Below are 24,416 nucleotides of genomic sequence, written 5' to 3'. Positions count from 1 at the left end.
GTCCCCACCTCTCGCTTGTTGACTGCTGAAGATGGTCAACAGCTCCTCCATGACCCTGTGTTACGTCAAGCCGCGTTTTCCAATCAGATACGGCATGACGTAACACCTGTACGGAAAAGCAGGTATAGAAAATCCATGGATGGGAGGTTCCATTTTTAAAAAGTTTAATAAAATTGGTTAAAGTTTATCAGAAAAAAACGTAACTTGCTTTCAAAGAAGATTAAAAAAATGGTGTGTTTTGGGTTGGAGTAAAATGAGTCCATAGATTCACAGGAGTCTATTTAACATGTTTCTGGTGCGACTCGCTTCACATCACGCTCCACTCCGTGTAAAAATAACTACAAAAACACTGAGAATTGCCTTTCTCTGGTCTCACACAGTTAGAACCCGTTCTCCAGTCCATGTTGTAGCTGCAGTTTATTTGTTTATTTTTGATGTAGTTTCCTTAATAATCTGTATGCATCAAAATCCTTCTCATTTTATTTAACGAGTGTCCTGGTTCAGCTCCTCGTGAGGTGGAGGCTGCTGCATACTGACTGACAGCCGCTCTGACTGCAGCTCTGCCTTCTTTGTTACAGAAAAGCGCGTCATGCTAAATTAGCTGAGCAAGAGCGTTACTCTTTCAGTTTTAAATAATACATAACAGTGAATCATGAGGAGATCCCTGGTTAGTCGCTGCGTTTATCAGCCAAAGCACTGGAAGCGAGGGAATAAATGCTGACAGGCGACATGGCCACAGGTGGAAATAATTCATTAGTTAACTGCAGGAGCAGATTGACAAGCTTACCGAGGAAAGTTGTTGTCAGATGGACCATCTGAGATGGTCAATCCGCTCCACTTCCTGACATGCTGGTTCACATAAATCCAAAGACAATCTTTGACCATCGCTACTTTCATTCATAGCATCAGTGGTCAGTTTGAGATGTTCTTCAAAAAGTTAAAATGATTAAACGCGATAAACCTCAGATGGGAAACCTCCGCGTTCCAAAGACCCGCCCTACTCTCTTTCTGATTGGCTAATGTCCTGGCTCTGCCAGATTTCATTGGTTGAGCGGAGCTTCTGTTTAAAATCTTGAATAAAAAGTCTACACAGAACATTTTGCGCTCATTTTCCAAATGACGGAAATCTGTCACAGCAACGGAGAACTTTAACCCCTGATGATATAATTCATTCAGATCAGAGGGGGGAGGAAGGTATCCCCCCCCTCTGGTCAAAACATGAATGACCAGAGGGGGGGACATCACAACCGGGGGGGGGGGGGGGGGGGGGGGGAATCCATAGATATCCATAAAGGCATAATAAAGCCTTTATTATGGATATCTATGGGGAAATCCCCCCCACCCCCCAGCAAATCGCACCCTGTGTGTATATCTGGAGCATGTAACAAAATAATTTCCCTCTGGGATTATTAAAGTATGTCTGATTCTGATTCTGATTCTGAGCCGCCTTATCTCCCAGTGATCGTAAAAGGGACCACGCTTTCGTTTTGGCCGAACCAAGCACCCGAAACGCCCAGAGAGAGAAAGGGATTTTCCTCCCGTTTCCTCGCTGACTGAAGGACCGACCGCTGGAGCTGCTGAGACCAGATTTGCGGACCCGAAACCAGGTCCCCGCTGAGGCAACGTCAGAGTAAAGAAAAGATTCCCCTTTTTTTATTTCTCTTTTCACCCATAAGGTGATAATATTTTAGCGCCTGGGCAGAGAAACGTAATAGGATTTAGTTTAATGCTTGTTTACTCCAAGACGGAGTTTGTTTTAACTGCTGAATATTTCTGATGTATGTGCATGCATTTTGTAAGTGATTTTGGCTGTGTTGATTTGTGGTTCATAAGTGACTCCGCCGCGGGTCGCGTTCCCATTTTTTTCCCCGTTTCTATCTTTCCTTATCAGTTAAATCTCTTTGTGAACGTCTGTTTGCACTCTCCCCTTGAATTTCTCATTCAGGACGCCTCTTAATCAAGGTGCCACCCCACATCAGCGTAAGCGTTGATGATGTCATTAAGACCTCCCCCCTTTACGTATGATGCGTAAGGGTCACGTGTCGTCATAATCGCTATCTTGGGAAGGTGCAGCATAGCTAAGCTGTAGCTAGCTTGTTGGAAAACATGGAAGCATCCAGCTGGATTCTCAAAGCTGTAAAATTGTAAAAATAGCTAATATTCCAGATTTTATCCCAGTTACTATGGATAAAGGGTTTGAGAGAAGGACAAAAGGACTGGTATTCATATCACAACTTTTTAAGGGGTTAACATTGAAATCTTTTTAACAAATTCAACAGGACTTTAATCTACAAAAAAATGATTTTTATAGATATTTGCAGTTTAGGCATTATGTCCAGAATCATAGTGAATGGTGGAAAATTTCAACAGATATGACCAAAAATGAAGAAGTTCTACTATCAATGGCAAAAGGTGAATAAAAAAAAGGCCTGATATCAGAATTATACAAAAGCCTGCAATATGAATCCAATATTAATAATAAGGAAATTAAGGAGAAGTGGGAATCGGAGGCTATTATAATAATAGCAGATGAAGATTGGGAAGAAACATTTAGCTCTGAACACAAACTAACAGCCCAACGTGGAGGGAATTTGAATGGAAAGTTAAGATGCATTTCTTTAACCCTCCAGTTATCACATCTAAATATGGTAAAACATCTTGGCTTTGTTGGAGAAATTGTGGAAAGGTGGGGGATTTTACTCATATATTTTGGGATTGCCCGAAGGTAGCCGAGTTTTGGAAAAATGTGTGGACAGAGATAAAGGGTTTTTTAGGCATTCATTTCGATATGGATGCATCTGTACATATTTTAGGAATAATCCCCTCAGACATGATTGACAAAGACAATAAACATTTGATCAGAGTTATGCTTCTGACTGTGAAGAAGTGTATAACATATGCTTGGTTAAAGCCACAACCTCCCAGCATTACACAGTGGAAAAATAGAATTAAAAAAGTCTATATCATGGAAAAAGCAACATCAAGACTACAATTTAAGATGGAGACCTTTGAAACAAAGTGGAGACCTATAACACAATTCATATTGTAACCTGGACACCACTATTTATCTATTTAATCCATTGCTTTTGTACCTTTTGAATTTATCTTGTATTTTCTTATTACATTAATCTGTATTTTCATTATGTCTACTGTTGTCCCTTTCACTGGAAGTATTGTGTTTTTTATATCCATGGATGTGGTTAATGGATATAGGTTTGTCTGAAAGGGACCAATGTGTATTTGAAAAGAAATGTACCTCTGTTTAACTGTATTCTCCATCAATAATCCCTGGATAACTTGTGGCAGATCTTAGACTTAACAGCCTGGTTGCTTAGTGTAGGTGAAATGTCTAAAATTATCTGCGTAAATAAGATGTAAAGATGCAAAATGTGAGATGTGACAAGAGTGGACATGTGTATATGATGATATAAAGCCATTATTGAAAATGAAAAGTAAAAAAGAAAGAAATAATTGCTGTAACATGGAATTATCGGTTTAATAAATAACAACTAGCTCAATTGCAGTTGTTTGTGGTTATTTTGAAAAAGCAATTGAATGGTCTTGTAGGAGTTACCGTATTACCTCCTTTTAAGTTAATAACTGAATATATTGAGGGTTGTGGTGAATGACTAATGGTTAGAACTTCAATTACAATTTAATTAAAGTTATCAATGTTTGCTGGACAAGCCTAACCCACTGGTTAGACACCCCTATTCCAGTCTAAATAAAGTTTAGATGTGGTCAAGATGCGAAATGTGAGATTAACATGTGGTGTTAATGTTACACATGGTTAGAAACTACAAATGGCCACCTGTGATGACATCATAAAAGAGCGTCAGGGTCAGATATTTCAGGTGACACTGATTGGTATGAGGAAGCCATGCTGGAAGTTTGATGATCTGGGAATAAACCAAGAACGATGACACATTTTGACTCAGCGCACTCTTTCTAATAATACAACAGTAACTGTTAATTAATAAGCAAATTGTTAGTGCTGATCATTACAGGCTCAGAGCCCTTGGTCACAACCATTTGAAATAATTTTCGTTATAGCTATCCTTTGATTTTGGATGATATATTATAAATTATAATTGCCAATTATAATGGCTAATAATATTCATAATCAAACAGCTTGGTGGATCCCAGGTGCTTGACATGGAGCTGGGCTGGGTAAATCAGCGTGTATTCCATCTTATTCTCACGCGGCATCCGCTCCACGTCTTGGAACCTGTCTGCGTACACTGGAATTCTGAAACGTAATCTGGATATTTCGATATTTCATCTCTCTTCCATTTTTTCAACTTGGTTGCATATGTCTTTGATGTCGTCCTTATTTACGCTCACTCAGGTCTCAATCTCTTCCACCTGTTCCGACAGCGTAGAGTGATGTCTCAATTTTTTTTAAAGTCGTTTGTATGTCGGCTGTTTTCCTGTCTATATGTTTTGTGAGATCGTCCTAGGTTTCTTGGATAACTTGGAGATGTGTGTTGAGGGATGTCTATTTTTCTCCATCCGCCATGTTTCTTGTAGTTGTAGCCTGCCGGTGGCCTGAAGTTTGAGCCATAGTTTTCTTTAATTTTGTTTGTCGAAAATTGTAGCTGGTGATACAAAAATGTATGTAAAGGCTTTGCTTCTCAGATACAGTCCAAAGTCACGAGAAACTGTCAGGATAAATGCAGTTGCTAAAGCCTACCACCAAAGCTCACTGATATGCGCCTGCACTCTTCCACTTCATCCCATCACACCCAAACTTAATTTAACAAATTTAATGGATAGTAAACATATAGGGCCACTGATACACTAATGGTTCCCTTGGTAAAACCCTTTGAATAAATTCAACACAAGCTAATATATAAATCTAACCTTTGTTTTGAGCACTTTTTTTGTTGTGGTATTTCTGTCATGGTCCTTGTGTGTGAGTATGTTTGTGTGTGGATGTGTAAGTTCTCTTTCTGCCTCTGAGGATGTCTGCTGGAGGGCATGGCCAACCTGCAGCAGGTGGCACACCTATGTGCCATCCTAATCACCATCTGCAGTGTTCATAAGGAGCAGCGTGACAACCATTCTGATGATCCAACATGGTCATAAAGTGAGGGCTTTTGTATTTTTGTTTAATCCAGTGTTAGATTTATACATGAATACAAACTTTGCAATGTCCTTTGTTTTTGTTTCAATACTGACAAACTCCAGCATTGTCACATACCGTGATAACAAATCAACTTGTGAGGGAGTACTGCTGAAGTCACTCCATCACTCTAATCAGCTGACTGATTGCTAGAAATAAGGAGAGGATTACTGTCCTCTGGTGTTAACAATGATAACGTCCAGAGTGGTAACCTCCAGTAAGCACCAGGACAATATCATCTTGAGACAATATGGAATCTTTTAGCCACCTGGGCAGAACTTGGCAATGATGGCATCAGGTGGATAATATACATTTGCACTCACAGCAATTTGAAAACAATAACAGAGAATAACAGAGTATTATAGACAAGACCACCTAACTGGAGAAATAGTCCAAGACCAAGTACAGTGCATTTCAACACCAAAACTTATTTCTTTTTTCATATAGACCACAGAGAAAACCATGAATGTATTTCGATTGAAAAAAGTCTTCTCTTCACTTTCATGTTCTCATCGTCAACACGTATGGGTACACCTGGCAGCATGGAAATGTTAGAAGTGAAACACTTCATCGGTTACATTACATACAAAACAACCAGGAGTTTCACACTGAGTAGCAGTAAAAAGGAAAAATAACGTTGTAGCTGAGGTCTTCAACCAGTCTCATGTAACACTATACTGCATTAACGAAGAAAAGAAAGAGAAGAAAAACTTGAAATAAGAGACTACCATAAACATGTTTGTTTAGAGATATTCCACCTTCTGACTGTCTGGGGCACCTGGAAATCATTTGTCTGGGGAAGAAAAGGTGAGTACACCAACAGTAAATATGACACAATAGGCTGGGGTGCTTATCAACCAGGGTAGTGGACTTACTCATCAACTCTGCCTATAAACCTAATAGAAATGTCCTTCAAGAGTAACTCCACCCAACAATCCAGACACAGTATGGTGACGGTTGGTGACAAAAGTGAAAAAGTGCATTTGGCAGCACAGTTGAGCAAAGTGTCACACATTATTACATTATCCTTTTTTGGATTTCTTCCTGGACCGAAATACAAACACAAAATCAGAAGCTAATTCTAACATTTTGTGTTGCATCAACACTTTTTCCCATGGCATAAACATAAAAAGAGTTTTAAGAATATAAATACATATTTTATAATGTACACACATATCTTAATTTTGCTCTAATCATTTGCTACAGAGACTAAGTCATGCTTCTACTTTCACCTCCTCTCAGCTGTTAAAGCAGATGTGGCTTAGATTCAACACCAAATAAATTTACATGTTAGTGAAGGTGTGATATGCAACTGCTTCTCACAGTACATGAAGTTCTCTTTGACTGTGGCTTACTTGATGTTATGAGGCCACTTCCAAATCCTGAGAACAACACATTTTCATCTTCTCTAAAGCATCCCCTGTGTGCGTTTGCTCCTCCACACAACTACTGCAGTCATGAGGAGGGTGATCAGCACAGACACTCCGATAAAGGGCACGAGGATGCCGATGGGTGGTTCATGCAGGAGCCGGCCAGTCAAGGCGCAGTGGTGAAAGTAACTGCGGTGAATCTGCATGAAGAAGCTGTCCACCACCCGGTTGGGCCAAAAGCAGGCCATCTTCAGGGCCACCTGGTAGGTGCAGTTAGTCAGCTCCTCATAAATCCTGCAAAGAACCATTCAATTCAATTCAATTCAATTTTATTTATATAGCGCCAAATCATGAAACATGTCATCTCAAGGCACTTTACAAAGTCAAGTTCAATCATATTATACAGATTGGGTCAGATTATACAGATTGGTCAAAAATGTCCTATATAAGGAAACCAGCTGCTTGCATCAAAGTCCCGACAAGCAGCATTCACTCCTGGGGAAGCGTAGAGCCACTGGAAGAGTCATCTGCATTGTACATGGCTTTGCTGCAATCCCTCATACTGAGCAAGCATGAAGCGACAGTGGGAAGAAAAACCACCCATTAACGGGAAGGAAAAACCTCCGGCAGAACCGGGCTCAGTATGAACGGTCATCTGCCTTGACCGACTGGGGTTACAGAAGACAGAACAGAGACACAACAAGAAAAACAAAAAAGCACAGAAGCACACATTGATCTAGTAATCTGTTCTACATTAGATGGTAGTAGCGGGTGAGCCGTCTTCTCTGGATGATGTCACAGTTAACAGAACGCCAGACCAGGTGTACCTACTATGAAGAGAAAAGAGAGAGAACAGAAAGTTAAAGCAGAAATGACAACACATAATGCATAATTGAAGAACAGTAGAACTCAATAGAGTGAGAAAATTAGATCCTGATATACTCCAGTAGCCTAAGCCTATAGCAGTAAAACTGTAAAGGTAGCTGAGAGTAACATGAGCCACTAGTTATAATTTTTGTCAAAAAGAAAAGTTTTAAGCCTAGTCTTAAAAGTAGACAGGGTGTCTGCCTCATGGACCAAAACTGGGAGTTGGTTCCACAGGAGAGGAGCCTGATAGCTAAAGGATCTGCCTCCCATTCTACTTTTAGAGACTCTAGGAACCACCAGCAGACCTGCAGTCTGAGAGCGAAGTGCTCTGTTAGGAACATACGGGGTAATCAGAGCTCTGATATATGATGGAGTTTGATTATTAAGGGCTTTATACGTTAGAAGAAGAATTTTAAATTCTATTCTTGATTTAACAGGAAGCCAATGAAGGGAAGCTAAAATTGGAGAAATATGATCCCTCTTGTTGATTTTCATCAGAACTCTTGCTGCAGCGTTTTGGATCAGCTGAAGGCTTTGAACTGCATTTTGTGGACTTCCTGATAGTAAAGAATTACAATAGTCCAGCCTTGAAGTAACAAATGCATGGACCAGTTTTTCAGCATCACTCCTGGACAGAATGTTTCTAATTTTGGCGATATTCCGGAGGTGAAAAAAGGAAACTCTGGAAACCTGTTTAATATGGGATTTAAATGACATGTCTTGGTCAAAAATAACACCAAGATTTTTTACTTTATTACCAGAGGCCAGGTTAATGCCACCCAGATTAAGTGATTGGTTAAGAAGTTTATTTTTTGAGGACTCTGGCCCAAAGATTAAAACTTCGGTCTTGTCAGAATTTAGATGCAGGAAATTTAAAGTCATCCAGCTTTTGATGTCATCAAGACATGACTGCAGTCGAAGTAATTGATTGGATTCATCAGGATTTATGGATAAATATAGCTGAGTATCATCAGTGGAAATTAATCCCATGCTGTCTGATAATTTTGCCTATCGGAAGCATATATATAGTAAAGAGAATTGGTCCAAGGACTGAACCCTGTGGTACTCCACAGGTGACCCTAGAGTTTGAGGAAGATTTATTATTAACATGAACAAATTGGAATCTGTCTGATAGATAAGATTTAAACCAGCCTAATGCTTTCCCCTTAATCCCTACAGTATGTTCAAGTCTTTGTAGGAGAATATTGTGATCAACTGTATCAACCGCAGCACTGAGATCTAACAGGACAAGTATAGACACAAGTCCATTATCTGAGGCCATGAGAATATCATTAGTGACCTTCACCAGAGCTGTTTCAGTGCTATGATGAGCTCTGAAGCCTGACTGAAACTCCTCAAGTAGGTCATTACTTTGTAAATGTTCACAAAGTTGATTAGCAACTACTTTCTCAAGAATTTTAGATAAGAAAAGAAGATTAGATATAGGTGTGTAATTTACTAACTCATCTTGATCAAGAGAAGGTTTCTTAAGTAAAGGTTTAATAACAGCTACTTTCAAAACCTGTGGTACATATCCATTTACTAAGGATAGATTAATCATGTCTAAAATAGTGCCACTGATCAAAGGGAATATGTCCTTAAACAACTTGGTTGGGATTGGATCTAACATACAGGTAGATGGTTTAGATGAAGCTAAAATTATAGATAGCTCAGAAAGCTCTACTGCTTCTAAACAGTTCAAACACTGCGCAGATTCTAAAGATTCCTCCAATGCTGCCTCACTTACTGAGGACGAGGTAATCATGTTTGGGAGGATGCCAATTATTTTATTTTTAATGGCATCAATTTTATTTATGAAGAATCCCATAAAATCATTACTACTAAGAGCTAAGGGAATGGATGGATCAACAGAGCTGTGGCTCTGGGTAAGTTTGGCAACTGTACTAAAGAGAAATCTAGGATTATTTTTATTCTCTTCAATTAATGATGAAAAATATGCTGCTCTAACTCTGCGGAGGGTCTTGTTATACAACAATAGTCTGTCCCTCCAGATTAAGTAGGATTCCTCTTGGTGTGTAGAGCGCCATTTTCTCTCCAATTTCCTAACATTGTGCTTCAAGGAACGCAGCTCTGAATTAAACCAAGGAGCCAGCTTCCTGTGAATAATCACCTTCTTTTTCAAGGGAGCTACATTGTCTAATGCAGAACGCAATGAGGAAGTCAGATTGTTAGCAAAGGTATCGATTTGTGAATGGGAAGAAACAGCAATGCTGCCATCTACAGGGCATTTCTGCAATACTGAGGATATTAAGGGGACAGACTCTTTAAGTTTTGATACAGCATTATCCGATAAAAATCTACTATAATGGAACCCTCTTTTGGGGGTGGAGAACTCAGTTAGATTAAACTCAAATGTTATTAAAAAATGATCAGACAGGACAGGGTTGTGAGAGAATACTGTTAATTCTTCACAATCAATGCCATATGTCAGAACAAGGTCTAAAGTATGAGAGATAAATAGACATTTACTTACTATACACTCAAATGGACCCAACTTTTAAATGTTAGAGTAAATATTCAATACTCTGAAGTCAAAACCTAAAATAATAATGTGTCAGAATATTACATTTGCCCTCTTTAATGGAATATTCTCTACTAATGTTGCTCAACATCTGCTCAGAGTGAAACCACAGAAGGAGGTTAATTTTGGTAGAGGGAAAGATGTGAAGAGTTTCTAGAATTACCAGTGAGCTTAACAGAGCTATATATAACTGCTTGGTGATGGAGGGCAAAAGCAGTGGAGAAGGATTCCAACTGAGGAGTGCACTCAGTGGAGCATTGCAACATTCTAGAGAGAGATTCTTCTCTGGATAACTTTTAACTGTTTCCTTGGGACGGTAGAAATCAAGAAAACTAACTTCTTAAAGTGTAATTATGAAATTAAGTATGAATAGATTGGTAAATAATCAACAATGAAACATGAGGCTACTTTAATCTTCATTTTGTATTGACAAAAAAATGGGTTCTTGCTAACCTGGGTTCGTTTGCTCTTTGGTAAACAAAATGGATGGAATATGGCTTTCCATCACTAATAATAGAAGGATTATATCATGTTTTTCACTTAGACATGACCTAAAAAAAGCTAGCTGGAGCATACAAAGCAACACCCCTCCCCCACATTGGACAATCATACCATCTCTCCTTGTTCCTCACACCTTGGTATTCACCACTCATTCAATGTGTGAAACCCATTGTAAGGATAATACAAATGTGGCCAGAGTGGACAAATGCTGTGCTCCAGTTCAAGAACACAGACTGGAACATGTTCACTCACACAGACTTGGACCAGTATGCCTCATCTGTACTGGACCATATCTCCACCAATATGGACGTTGTTACCACCCAGAAGCCTTGGATGATTCGATTTGATTCGGAATGTTTGTCATCTGCTGAATGTCCATAACTTAGCCTTCAGGTGTACAGGCCAACAGTACAGCCAGGGCTGAGCAGAAGAGGGGCATCAAAAAGGCCAAGCACTACTACAAAAGGAAGGTAGAAGAATACTTCTCCGAATCCAACCCCCGACGTATGTGGGAAGGACTCCTGATCATCAAAGACTACAAGACCACTAACACCTTTCCCGCCTCCTCTGATGTCTCCTTCCTCAAGGAGCTCAACAACTTTTATGCTCGTTTTTAGAGAGGGAACCCAACAACTCCAGCTGAGTCAGATGTGACTTCAGACCACTGACTCTCTACCCTAGCCTGGCCAGCCAGACTCAGTTTTGCTTTTTCCTTTGCTATGCAGCGAACTGAGTCAGTAACTGCTCCCATAGAGTCCTCTTTCCTGATACCAACCAATCACAGGCGTGGGCGGGCTTTATATTTTGAGTGACATGAAGCGCCCGAGGATCCCTCAGCCAAAACAAACAAGATGGCTGCCACTACGGAGTGTTTGTTTGCACTCCGTAGTGGCATTAAGTTTGCAGATAACATTACGGTGATCGGTCTCATCAAAGACAGCAATGAGGCCGCCTACAGGGAGGAGGTGGATTGTTTGGCTGAGTGGTGTGACACTAACAACCTGCTGCTCAACACAGAAAAGACCAAGGAGGTCATTGTGGACTTCAGGAGGAATGCCGACCCTACCCGCCCATCTACATCAAAGGAACGGCGGTGGAACATGTAAATAGCTTCAGGTTCCTCGGAGTTCACATCTCTGAGGATCTCACCTTGACAACCAGCTGTTCCCAGCTGGTCAAGAAAGCTCACCAGCGGCTCTTTTTTCTGAGGACTCTGAGGATAAACCACATGTTATCAGACATCCTTGTGAACTTCTACCACTACAACATCGAAAACATCATAATCAACTGCATCAGCGTCTGGTACGGGAGCTGCTCTGCTTCGGACAGAGGGTGGTGAAAACCCGCCCAGCCTATCACTGGAGCAGCACATCCTGCCATAGTGGACATCTACAGGAAGTAGTATCTGAAAAGGGTCTGGAAAATCATCAAAGACTCCAGTCACCCAGCACGTGGACTATTCACTCTCCTGTAATGGTAATCTATCTGTTTGTAAATACTCTTCATATACTTATTCATCTCTAAAGTCTGTTTAAAACCTTTCATATTCATAATCTTTTCAAAGTTTGAACATTCATATCCTGTATATATTTATACTTACATTTATAGTACATTTATAGCCTGTATGCACATATATTCATTTACATTTACAACTATAGCGCAATCACAACAATGTTACTGTGCGCTACAGTAAGCTAGCATTAAAATAACACCATCTTAATTTACAAAGCTAATGTTAAGCTAACATTAATCTAACATAAATCTAACATTGCTCTAAATTGATTAAACTAATGTTATACAAATATTAAGCAAACCTGATCTAAACCGATTAAGTCAATGTTAAGCTAACATAATATTGATTGAATAATAATAATATTAAGTTAACAATAAGATAACTTTGGGATGAATGGAAAAACTGCTTTTAATACTTCTTCCAGTCACGTCTACGCACCACTACCATTTAGTATTTAGTGATGCCTTTTGGACTCACGATTGCCTCGGAGGTCTTCCAGGCCCTTGTAAATGATATAATCGGCCATTATATTTACGTCTACCTCATTTTCTCAAAAGATCATCAGTCACATAAGCATTATGTCAGATCCATACTTCTCCGCCTGCTCCATAACAACCTGTTTGTTAGTTAGTCAAAATAAAGATTTGGGTTTTTTACGTGACTTACCTCTTTATTCAATTCAATTCAATTTTATTTATATAGCGCCAAATCATGAAACATGTCATCTCAAGTCACTTTACAAAGTCAAGTTCAATCATATTATACAGATTGGGTCAGATTATACAGATTGGTCAAAAATGTCCTATATAAGGAAACCAGTTGATTGCATCAAAGTCCCGACAAGCAGCATTCACTGCTTCCATGGCTTTGCTGCAATCCCTCATACTGAGCAAGCATGAAGCGACAGTGGGAAGAAAAACCACCCATTAGCGGGAAGGAAAAACCTCCGGCAGAACCGGGCTCAGTATGAACGGTCATCTGCCTCGACCGACTGGGGTTACAGAAGACAGAACAGAGACACAACAAGAGAAACAAAAAAGCACAGAAGCACACATTGATCTAGTAATCTGTTCTACATTAGATGGTAGTAGCGGGTGAGCCGTCTTCTCTGGATGATGTCACAGTTAACAGAACGCCAGACCAGGTGTACCTACTATGAAGAGAAAAGAGAGAGAACAGAAAGTTAAAGCAGAAATGACAACACATAATGCATAATTGAAGAACAGTAGAACTCAATAGAGTGAGAAAATTATTGGATTGTTTTTCTCAATGTTTCATGTTAATATCTCTGAATCTGAGATCTTGTACATTACAACATTGACAACCCAAAGACGGTGAGTTTAAAACTTTGACTGAGGTAATAGGCCTACTTAATTTGCAAATAATAAGACTCAACTTATACCCTAAAGACTTTAGACTCGATTTAGTCTCCTGGTCTGAAACTTGAGTCTTATTAACAGTTTTTGTCGTATGTAATGAACAGTGAAACAAAGCCAGTATGTGGGCAACAGACTTCAGCTCTGACAGGTCATGTACATGTTTTACTGCGAAAGGAGGCACCTGGAAATCAGCCAGTGCCGTTTAGGGATTAAGTTTTGTTCATGGCTCAGAACAATCTGTTAAAAATGGAACTTCTTCTCTGGATGATTTCACAGTTAACAGAACGTCAGACCAGGTGTACCTACTATGAAGAAAAAAGAGAGAACAAAAAGTTAAAAGCTGAAATGACAACAGTCATTTCAATGCAATGCAATGCAAATCTGGAGAACAGTAGAAATCAGTAGAGTGAGAAAAATAGGCCCTGATGTCCTCCAGTAGCCTAAGCCTATAGCAGCATAACTATAGAGGTAGCTCAAGGTAACATGAGCCACTCTAACTATAAGCTTTGTCAAAAAGGAAAGTGTTAAGATTAGTCTTGAAAGTAGACGGGGTATCTACCTCACGGACCAAAACTGGGAGTTGGTTCCACAGGTGAGGAGCCTGATAGCTAAAGGATCTGCCTCCCATTCTACTTTTAGAGACTCTACAGTGTGCTCAAGTCTTTGTAGGAGAATATTGTGATCAACTGTATCAAATGCAGCACTGAGATCTAGCAGGACAAGTACAGACACAAGTCCATTATCTGAGGCCATGAGAATATCATTAGTGACCTTCACCAGAGTCGTTTCAGTGCTATGATGAGCCCTGAAACCTGACTGAAACTCCTCAAGTAGGTCATTACTTTGTAAATGTTCACAGAGTTGATTAGCAACTACTTTCTCAAAAATTTTAGATAACAAAAGAAGATTAGATATAGGTCTGTAATTTACTAACTCATCTTGATCAAGAGAAGGTTTTTAAGTAAAGGTTTAATAACAGCTACTTTAAAAGCCTGTGGTACATATCCATTTACTAAGAATAGATTAATCATGTCTAAAATAGGACCACTGATCAAAAGGAATACCTCCTTAAACAATTTGGTTGGGATTGGGTCCAACATGCAGGTAGAAGGTTTAGATGAATGCCGTCGCACCGGATCAGACCAGGTTTTCTCCAGAAAGTTCGCCAGTTATCAATGTAGCCCACGTTGTTTTCAGGACACCACCTAGACAACCAGCGGTTGAATTATGACATGCGGCAAAACATGTCATCACTGGTCAGATCAGGCAGGGGACCAGAGAAAATTACAGAGTCCGACATTGTTTTAGCAAACTCACACACCGAAGCAACACCAACTTTAGTGACCTCCGATCGGTGTGACCGGGTGTCATTACCGCCAGCGTGAGTAACAATCTTACTGTATTTACGCTTATCCTTAGCCAGCAGTTCCAGGTAAAATTCTATGTCGCCCGTACTGGCCCCTGGCAGGCATTTAACTATGGTCCCTGGTGTCTCTAGTGCCAAGTTTCTGACTATTGAGCTCCCAATCACCAGAGTCTGCTTCTCAGCGGGTGTGTCGCTGAGTGGGGAAAATTTGTTAGAAACGCAGACAGGTTGGTGGTGACCTGGAGGCTGGAATCTAGAGCTATTCTTCATACGAATCGTCACCCAGCCGGCCTGGTTACCCGGCTGCACGGGCGCTGCTTCTGGAAGACCACTAAGTGAAGTAACGCTAGGTCTATGTGGCTCCGTGCTAGCAAAGGGGCGGCTATCAGCTGGTTTTTCAAACGCACGGAGCCGAGTCTCCAATTCTGACACCCTTGCCTCCAAAGCTACAAAAATACTATATTTATTACAAGTACCATTATCACTAAAGGAGGCAGAGGAATAGCTAAACATCTGACACAGAGAGCAGAAGATAGGGGGAGACATAGACAGAGACGGAGAAGCGGAGGAGAGAGTAAGGGGGTAAGCCATTATGGAGCTAAAGCTAGGCTAGGCTAAAGCTAGGCTTGCGCCCTTTTACCACGCCACAAAGCAAACCATGTGAAACACGAGGAGTTCCCAAGCGCGATGTGCAGCTACAGAGAATGTTTTAAAAGTGCTTATGTGTTAGAAACAGAGGTTACAGCAAATAGATTAAAGATAAGAGTGAGAGAGTCTGGAGCAACAGACCACAAATTCACACCACAAATTCACACTGTGACAACAGGAAGTGACACAATACGCCTTACCGCAAAAAGCGTAAGCTCCCAGTTTTAAATCTGAGAAATATGTATACTTTAGGTAGGAAACTACCTGCTGAAAAATAACTCACAGAATGTCACTTAAAAAAATCTGACCTTCCTTTAAGAGGGAGATCATTATTTTAAAACTAGTTAGGGAGATCATTATTTTAAAACTAGTTGTGTAATCTTAAGGAAAATTAGATTTCTGTACATGTAAAGAATAGCTGGTATGCTACTGTGAAGAAATTATTTTATGTTCAATCTTGTTAATTGGGATATTTAGCACAAACAGCTCTTCAGCCTAATATAATCAGGCAGTTTGTTGTTTTTCTTTTCTTGTATTCAGGACCATGGGCAGGAACATTAGTCCCACAAGAGAAGACATTACCTGAACCAGATATAGCCACTGGCAATATTTCATTTGTAGTTCCCAAATCCTTTCATTTTGCTCTCTGCTGTGCTGCCACACATTGTTTCCAGGAGTTTTATTACACCAGTGCAAACCTTGAAAATGCCTGTGCTTTTTTGCAGCACAAAGAGTGCCAGCACCAATTATTTTGTGCTGGACCAAGCGAGGACAGGGAGCCAGGAGGGAAAACACAGTTTTGACAGAAGCTTCTTCAGTGCCTTTATATCTTTCTGTCTGACTCATCCTCCAACCGCTGGTGCTTGGAAAAGAAAGCCACTGATCAGTGAGAGCCTGTTTCGCAGTTAAGCATGTACTCCACCAATATGATATCAAACTGATCCAGGAAATGCAGGTCTGACTGAGCAAACAGTTGATTTTGAGCAAAGATTATCATGTGAAAGAAAGATGTAAACTCAAAGCAACCTAAAGAACCAGGATAGGGAGGACAGCAAAGTGTTATAGAAAAACCCCAAAGAATGATAGAACCCTGCAAGCAATAGAAAGACTATAAAACACAAGCAGCCTTCTCAAAAAAGAAATACAGATGAAGTACCCCTGGTCTTTGATACCTATCAGTATCTTTTTCTGGGCAACTGACTAAGCTTTTGCTGTTATTAATTGTGTGACCTCTCTTTAGTTTTCTTTACCATGGAAAGTACTCCTGGTCTACTACTTTCGTGTTTAGTTGTGTCTCTTTCCTCAGCAAAGATGTTGATGAATTAATTTGCTCCTGTGCATAACCTCACAAGAGGGTAGTCCAAGCTCAAGGCTTTTGTTCTTAGCCTTGATTTTATTATTTGACCTTTTTTTACAGAATAAATCTTGAAAATTCTCATTTTCATTTCAGTTTGTACGGACAGAGGGAACGCGGAGAGTAATGATGCCCTGGGATCAGAAGTTGTGACCGACGTGTTTTGATGACATGTAAGAAGATAGTTATGAGGACAACAAGCCAAGAATTAATTTTTATAAAAAATTCTACCAATGAAAAAATGTGTATGAAAAGAGATTGTTATTTAACTAAAAAATACATAGTGTAACAATGAGTAAGGCATTTACATTCAGTTACAGACCTTAGCACTCCATGATGAGCAGAATCTAATTGAAGAGAATGTGCAGAGGCATATACAATTTCCCCTAAGCCTAAAAGAGGCACAAAGGTGGCAACAACTGTTTCCTTGATTTAAAAGGGAAACATGACCTGATTCTATAGAGGAAAGCTAATTTTAGCTAATTTTACAGTCTGTTTTAAAGATGCTTGACCAAAATGACCAAATATTTATGGGAAGAGACTAACTCAATAGGGAACCTTCTCTGGATAAAATACCGGGTAGAGCAGCTGGCACTTCCTTTCTGTTTGAAAGATGCATGACTTTTGTTTTGTCTGTGTTCAATGCCAGTCTGCGCCATCGTAGCTGTAGCTGAATGTGACCTGCAAACTGTACATATTCATAACTTTGTGTGCTGATGGTACTATTTTTTACTGTTGAACTTACACTGTTGCAAATAGATGCATTTCTGTCTTGACCTAACTGTCTTATAGAAATAGTGAACAGTGGGGATCCTATAACTGACCCTTGAGGTACCAAAAATATCCAAAAGGCAAGAGGAGGATCCATTAACTAACTTTATCTGCAAGATGAATTCTTGCGGTATTTGTGCGTTCACAAACACACAAGAAACCATCATGTACCGCTCCGGGTTCAGCTGTTTGTGTCCGAACCAAAAACAGCTCAGACCAATCAAGTTGCAAAATAGTGGTTTAAGGTGGGACACAGTGCTGTGATGAAAACAAGAGTGGTTGACCCCACAGCATAACCAACATAAACGTGGCAGTGCAGGAGGATGCATGCTTAGCTGCTGCTATCATCTGTTTTGTAAGAATCCATGATTTCTTCTTTGAAAGAAGAACAGCAAGAAGCACCTTGATCTTGACTAGCTTACATACTTGGGGTTTCTCATGACGTCTACTGCTTCTGTATTAATTTCATACCACAATAGGCTAAAACCAACCTTTGGTAGGTAGGCACTAGGTATCGCTTCACCCAGTCAGTTCTGCTCCTTTCCACAAATGGACTCGACAGGAGCACTCCCAAGTTGATAATGCACAGAAAGTAGAATGCTAGACATTATCAATCTGGCTGGCTAGGTTATCCATTAACTTTAACACAATGCTTTTGTGGTCTTTAACTATGTGTCCTGTGTTGATAATTTCCACAGAAAGTAGTTCTGCGCCAGGGATTCTGTGTTTATCTGTGTCTCATTGCATAGATTTTATATGAAAGGTATAGTTTACACACTTTGCAGTTGAAGTTTGCATTGTGTGATATTTTACAATATTTATACATGGTCTTGAGGAAAACAGTTTTTTTTCTATTACTCACTCTATAGTTTCTGGCCAGCTGCACCACAAGTCTGAATCCAATCTTCCCATATCCAAATGGAACTTCTTCGAGCATAAATTGTTGATCCTGGCCTCGTAGAGTTGTCCATCACATCCAGACACTGAAGGACGAACATGAGCTGCAGAGAAGAACCACAAAAGAGGCAAAAATAAAGGTGTTTTTTTTACTATTGTCCCAGATGATTGGCAGAATAATTCCCTTATTGTGAACATGAAATAAAATCTGTAGAAAGCAACACAGTGGTTATCTGCTTTGTTTAATCCCCCCCCCCCCCTCCCATAATTAGGAATATGTTTGTGCAACAAACAAGGTCACGTCCTGGCTATGGTTATTCCTTCAGGACCATTTCTTCCCTATTAGTCTGCTACTTTCACTAAGAAAAGATTTTAATTTGCAATCAGAGTCCCAATCCCATTTGTTTACCTTGGAGATGTGTGCAAACAGCCTCTTAATGTGGAGGCAGACCACAGCCATCCCATCGGACCTGAAGCTGAATGTAATACTATGCAGAGGGAGGAAAAGAACGGCTTGTTGTTTCGATCTGAAAAAGCGGTGGATCCCAGGCTGCGCCGGCCTGATAAGGACCAACTGTTTGCCCGTAATGTTTGCTCTGACTCGGCGAACTCTCATAAGGCGCTGAAATCTCAAAGGGGGAACCAATGTGTTGCGTTTTGAAAAGAGATCAAGCAAAAGGAAGAAGAATGACGGGAGCAGCTGTGAATCAGAAGTGGAGCAGTAAAATGTGTGTGTGTAATTTAAGAAAAATACCCAGAATCTAGATGAAGAACTTTTCTCAATTCAAAGATAGAAAATAATAAAAATATAAAGTATTAAACACTGACTCAGCTGATGTGACACTATATAATCAATAGGTGGCTCTCCTTACGAGTAATAGCCAATAAATACAAGATAATCTACACCTTCTATCAAGGATTTAGAATAAATACGCAAATGGCTTGCCTAATTCAAGCACATGAGAAGCAAGAGAACATCCAACAAAAAATAATTTTTTTATTGACAGAGTTTTCAAGTTTCTCTGTAAATGAAATCAATTTATTGACAAGTACACAACAGACATTGATCTCCTTTTTTCTCCTACAAGTGATATGTAGCTCAGGAAACAATTATCACATTTTCCTCCTAATCCGTGGTCTTGTGATTAGGGGGAAGAATCAGGTAAACATGATCAGAACATTACACGGTATTTTGAAGGATGGTTAGTCTGTTTGACCCTCTAAAGCTAAACCAGAAGACAGGACATGTTTGCCGTACACCAAATACACTACAAAAACTAAACTAAAATTAAGTCAAATTTTCGTGAAATTAGTGCATTTGTCCTTGATTTGAGCACGTAAATAAGATGATTTGCCAATGCAATGAGATTTTTGCACCTAAAATAGGAACAAGTCATCTCTAGCCTCTTATTTCAGGTGCAGTATATCTAATTATTGTATTTTAGGGGTCAACATACTTATTCCATTGGCAGATAATCTCATCTACCTGCTCAAATCAAGGACAAATGCACTAATTTGAAGAAAATTTGACTTATTTTTAGTTCCCTCTTTGCAGTGTAACATAATTCCAGCAAAAGAGCCTTATATAAACTCTAAAGCATGGAGCAGGGAGTGTTATGATGTGAGAGAGCAATGCAGCAGCAGGGCCTGGCGAAGTCACCATCGCATAATCCACCATGAATTCTATTTATCAGAGGTTTATTGAGGAAAACACGTGACCATCTGTAACACCAGTAAAAACATCAAGAACTGGCTGAGAAGGGAGAAATGGAAAGTCCTGGGCCTAGTCAAAGCCCACGTCTTCTTCTCATTGAGATGCAGTGGGGTGACTTGAAACAAGACGAATATGCAAGAAACCCCTCAGAAATCTCTCAGCTTACACGGTAAGCGGTTCCTCAGACCTTTTGTTTTTGAAAAATAAAAGTATAATATGTATGCATTTGTCTGATTTTTTACTCATTTTATTTTTGCTACATTTTTGTTGCTCCACATTTGTTGTTTGTTTCTTACAATGTTCCATATGCAGTGACATAGTCCCAATAAAGAGTAAATAACCTGTTTAGAACACTCACCTACCAGCAGCAGCAGCAGTCCTGCTCTAAGGAGCAGAGCCACGCTGGAAACAAACTCCATCTCCTCCTCACTGCTTGCCGATCAGAAACATGGACCTCATCCTCAACTCAGTTTTCCACCCAAAGCCGCTGATTGTGGATGGACTGTGCTGGCTGGAGGGGCAGATCACCCGGAGTCGGTCAGTGTCCTGTCCGCTTCCTCGACGGAGCATGTCATCTGAGCCCCCCGCATCCCACACAGGGTACAAAACAAAGTCAGGATCCAAAATTAGAGCCGGGACATTTTGAATGGCAGGAGGTCGTCATGGAAAGGCTCAGGATCACTGAGACAGCCTATAAAACATGCAGTGGGTGTGGCTCATTATTGTCAATGCACATTTCCATCTCTTCTTTCTAATGGTTATATTATCAGGAATTCTCAAGAATCCAATGTGATGCACAAATTCTTTATTTTTCTCTTTGTGGTCAATCCTACGCATAAATGTGCATAAGTAAATGTTTATGTGCATATTTTGTAAAGGACCAGAGTGGGCTACATTGATGCTTTAAGAGCTCTTTGCGGCATGCTCCCATGAAATACAAAAATAAATTAATTAATTATGGTAGAAAGATAAAAATGTAATAAATCCAATGATAATAAACCACTGGACTGCACAGTGGAACAGTTGGTAGCACTGTTGCCTTGCAGCAAGAAGGTCCTAGGTTTAAACTCTTCCTGTGCATCTGTGGGTTCTCTCCGGGTACTCCAGCTTCCTCCCACAGTACACAAACATGTGAACCATATTTGTCTGTCTAAATTGCCATTAGTGTGTGTGCGTGGCTGTTGGGTTGGTGACCTGTCCAGGGTGTATCACACCTTCTCACCCATAACTGTTGGAGATAGGCACCAGCCCCATCATGGTCCTGTATAGATAAGCAGATATAGGCAATGAATGGATGAATAGATGTCTTTAAAATAGGAAAATAAAATAAAAGGATAAGAATATGTAAATTCCCTATCATTTTGAAAAGACAACAGTCTGGCTTGTATGTCCACCACAGAAAAGAACAAATACAATGGCATGCATCACAGACCATGTAAAATGTCATGTATTAAAATTAATACATGACATTTTTAATCAAAAATAATAAATATGGCTAAACAAATAACATTAGTGGAATTAAATTAAATTAAATGCACGTCCTTATAAATACCAATATATATATATATATATATATATATATATATATATATATATATATATACACACACTGTATGTATATAATGAAACAGAAAAGAAACAAGACGAATCCTCTAGTGGTTCCGCTAGAGGGCAGCAGAAGATATCAAATAACTCTGTGTATCACAATGAGTCCATATCGACCCGTTTCTTTGTCCAGACCGAACTACCCGAGCTGGAATCCTTCAGTGTATTAGATTGGGCTGTTAAGAGTTTATAGCTCACGTGGACTACACATAAATATATGTGTGGTTTGACCGAGTCTTCCTGTTAATACACGTTTTATATAATTGATCTATCTGCATCTGATTATTTCTAACTATATTATGAATCCACGAGTTTAATAATGAAGGATAAACGGGCTCATTTAGATAAAGAATACAGCTGATCCACACATGTTAAAGTGGGAAACGTGGCTCCCAGCGGGGAACCAAAACAAAACCAGCTCCTTACAGGTGTAGTGACAGCCGCGCTAACACCTATTAACCAATGAGGAGGCGCGATGACAAAGATGCACTTCATCAGTAAATGTGTGTATTGTGTGATTGGGACAGAGAGATGTCGATCAGGCAGAAAAGGCGTGTGCAGAACGCCCCTCCACTACCTACCCCCACCACGTTCACCCATCCCAACATGCGTCCCCACCGCCCCCTCCCCTCTCTAAATCCAAGCACCGGCGCAATGGCAGTGTGAGGAGTAAATGGCTCAGTGTCCGCGGCGGAAAGCGACCTAAACACCGGACTGGGAGCCCACAAACAAACACAAACACAAAGCAGGAAGGCGTCAATTCCCCGGTGCCACTTTTCTTCCCGACACTTTAAACGCTTTTCATTCCTCCTATTCTTCTTCTTTCTGCTGTCTGTTCTTCTGTGAGAGTGCGTGAGAACAGCGAGGATATCTTAACTGGACATGTGAGTTATACGGGAGTTAACAAGACAAGACTTCTTTTGGATCAAAGATGAAGTTCCAGGTGTGCGTCTTAGTCACTTTGTTGGTGATCCGCTGGAGTGCAGCGCAGTCAGGTGAGAGCTTGGATGCATGTGGATGGATGGATGGATGCATGGATAGATGCGCGTCTGTGCGCATCGCTTGGTTCGGTCAAGTGTGCCTGGAGCGACGAAGCGCAAATCCTTCAGTGACACAAACTGAACACAAGTTGTCATCTGAATCATCGAGATCCTCTCACACCTGCAGCGGAGCGCCGGTCTCTGCGTAAAACGCTCTCCATCTGCTCCAAAATATCCACTCACGTTTTGTTATTTAAAAAAAAAGAACGTAGTCCCCCCTCCCCAGTTTCTTGTTATATTTATATCATAACTATTTCTGCAAATTTAACATTTCTTAGCTTCAGCTGTGCGAATAATTTAGATATGGAGCGGTGAGAAGTGATGTAGCTTTTATCATCAGTACCCCCTGTTTTTAGGGTCCCTGGGCTGAGACGCACTTTACTGCAACTAAGCTTTCAAATGAACTCAGATAAGTTACTGGTGTTTAAATTCGTGTTTTTCACGTTGGAAATTCCTTAATGACACTTTTGTTTTGCTTGCATCACTGTTGTTTTAGAAGTTTGCTCATTGATGAAGACATATTTTGTTTAATGTTTGTTCTTTTTGTTGTACATTTTGCCACAAGATACAAGATTATGGTTCAGCCATGAAGCTGTTGAGCTGTAAGAAACGCCAAGAGGGATGTCTTTAATTGCACAAATTGGATCTTGCCCACTTTCTGTCCCATATCCACGAGGATGGGATCAGTTCTAGTCTAACATAAGATGCATGTGTGGCTTTTGGACACTGATTGCTGAAACTGGGGTAAAAAAGTTCAAGAAACGTCTTTAAAATGCATTAACAGAACCATGCGTTTTTATATGCTGGTGCTGGTGTGCCACAAGAGTTAGGGAGTTTGTCCTGCAATTGGCAGGTTACTGGTTTGATCCCCTGCTCTTACCATCTCAGTTGTTGTGTCACACTTCACCCAAATTGCCTGCTGGGAGTGGTCAGAGGGCCCAGATGTATGGCAGTAAATCCCCTGTGGCTAATATAGCGGTGAATGCATGAATAACTGATTGTGGTGTAAAGCGCTTTGGGGTTGTCGGACTAGTTGAAGCGCTATACAAGTACAAGCCATTAGCCATTTTTTTTTTTGCCTTAGTGTACAAACCATTACAGTGTATGTCTAAATTGAAATTGAACTGATACTACAATCAAGTACAAACACTGTGTGTTAAACTGGATTAACAAAAAATAAAAAAAATAAAAACTGAATTGTATAAAGGTTCTAGCTGCAAAAAAATTCTTTTGAGGTACTAATCCTCCCTTCTATCTGGCCCAGATGAATGCCTTAAAGATACAAATTGGGCCAGGTGTACTTTCTGATTACATAGGTAGTATAGGATCGGTTTACCTGGTGTGATTAAACACAGCATAGTTTTGGTGCATTCATTATTTTAGCTTGATATTTAGTCTAAAGAGTCCAGAACCACTGAGTCTAAACACTAACCTTTGGTTTGAGTCTAAACACTAACCTTTGGTTTAAATATTTTTTTTTAAATCAATAAGGGAACAATGAATATTTTCAAACGTCCAGATGGTTAGGATCAATTTGCTCCATTCAGAGTTTTGATGCATGCCTTACGAACAGGGGAGACTCTATAAGTCTAATTCCAGAAGGATGTGGTCATCCTAATTTATATCTTCTGGAGAAAAAAACAAAAACAAAAGTAATGTCTTAAAAATAATCAAATGGAACCATGCGTACTTTCTAATTTACTTCTATATCGGGGCATTTTGCC

General features: G+C 40.0%; 2 protein-coding genes and 1 long non-coding RNA gene across 3 annotated transcripts in view; 2 read left to right on the top strand and 1 right to left on the bottom strand.

Moving 5' to 3' along the window:
• Positions 1-5,090: 5,090 nt before the first annotated feature.
• LOC105931052 (receptor activity-modifying protein 1) lies at positions 5,091-20,665 on the bottom strand. The gene is made up of 3 exons (XM_012869542.3): positions 20,406-20,665; positions 18,299-18,437; positions 5,091-6,789 (listed from the first exon to the last, which is right to left on the bottom strand). Exons 1-3 carry the CDS (start codon positions 20,464-20,466, stop codon positions 6,534-6,536), a joined length of 456 nt encoding a protein of 151 aa, XP_012724996.1. The 5' UTR covers positions 20,467-20,665; the 3' UTR covers positions 5,091-6,533.
• LOC110368950 lies at positions 10,648-18,417 on the top strand. The gene is made up of 3 exons (XR_002428561.2): positions 10,648-11,881; positions 16,762-16,838; positions 18,306-18,417. It is a non-coding gene; the product is annotated as an uncharacterized LOC110368950 (long non-coding RNA).
• A 1,836-nt stretch (positions 20,666-22,501) lies between the features above and the next one.
• LOC118557830 (receptor tyrosine-protein kinase erbB-4-like) overlaps positions 22,502-24,416 on the top strand; it is a 263,294-nt gene continuing 261,379 nt past the window's right edge. The window contains exon 1 of the mRNA XM_036128250.1: positions 22,502-22,647. Coding sequence (XP_035984143.1) covers positions 22,584-22,647 — 64 coding nt within the window. The 5' untranslated portion in view covers positions 22,502-22,583. The remainder of the gene's footprint in view (positions 22,648-24,416) is intronic.

Source organism: Fundulus heteroclitus, chromosome 24 (genome assembly GCF_011125445.2).
Source record: "Fundulus heteroclitus isolate FHET01 chromosome 24, MU-UCD_Fhet_4.1, whole genome shotgun sequence".
Taxonomy (NCBI): domain Eukaryota; kingdom Metazoa; phylum Chordata; class Actinopteri; order Cyprinodontiformes; family Fundulidae; genus Fundulus; species Fundulus heteroclitus.
Note: the sequence above shows the minus strand (reverse complement) of the source record. Positions and strands in the feature narration are given on the sequence as shown.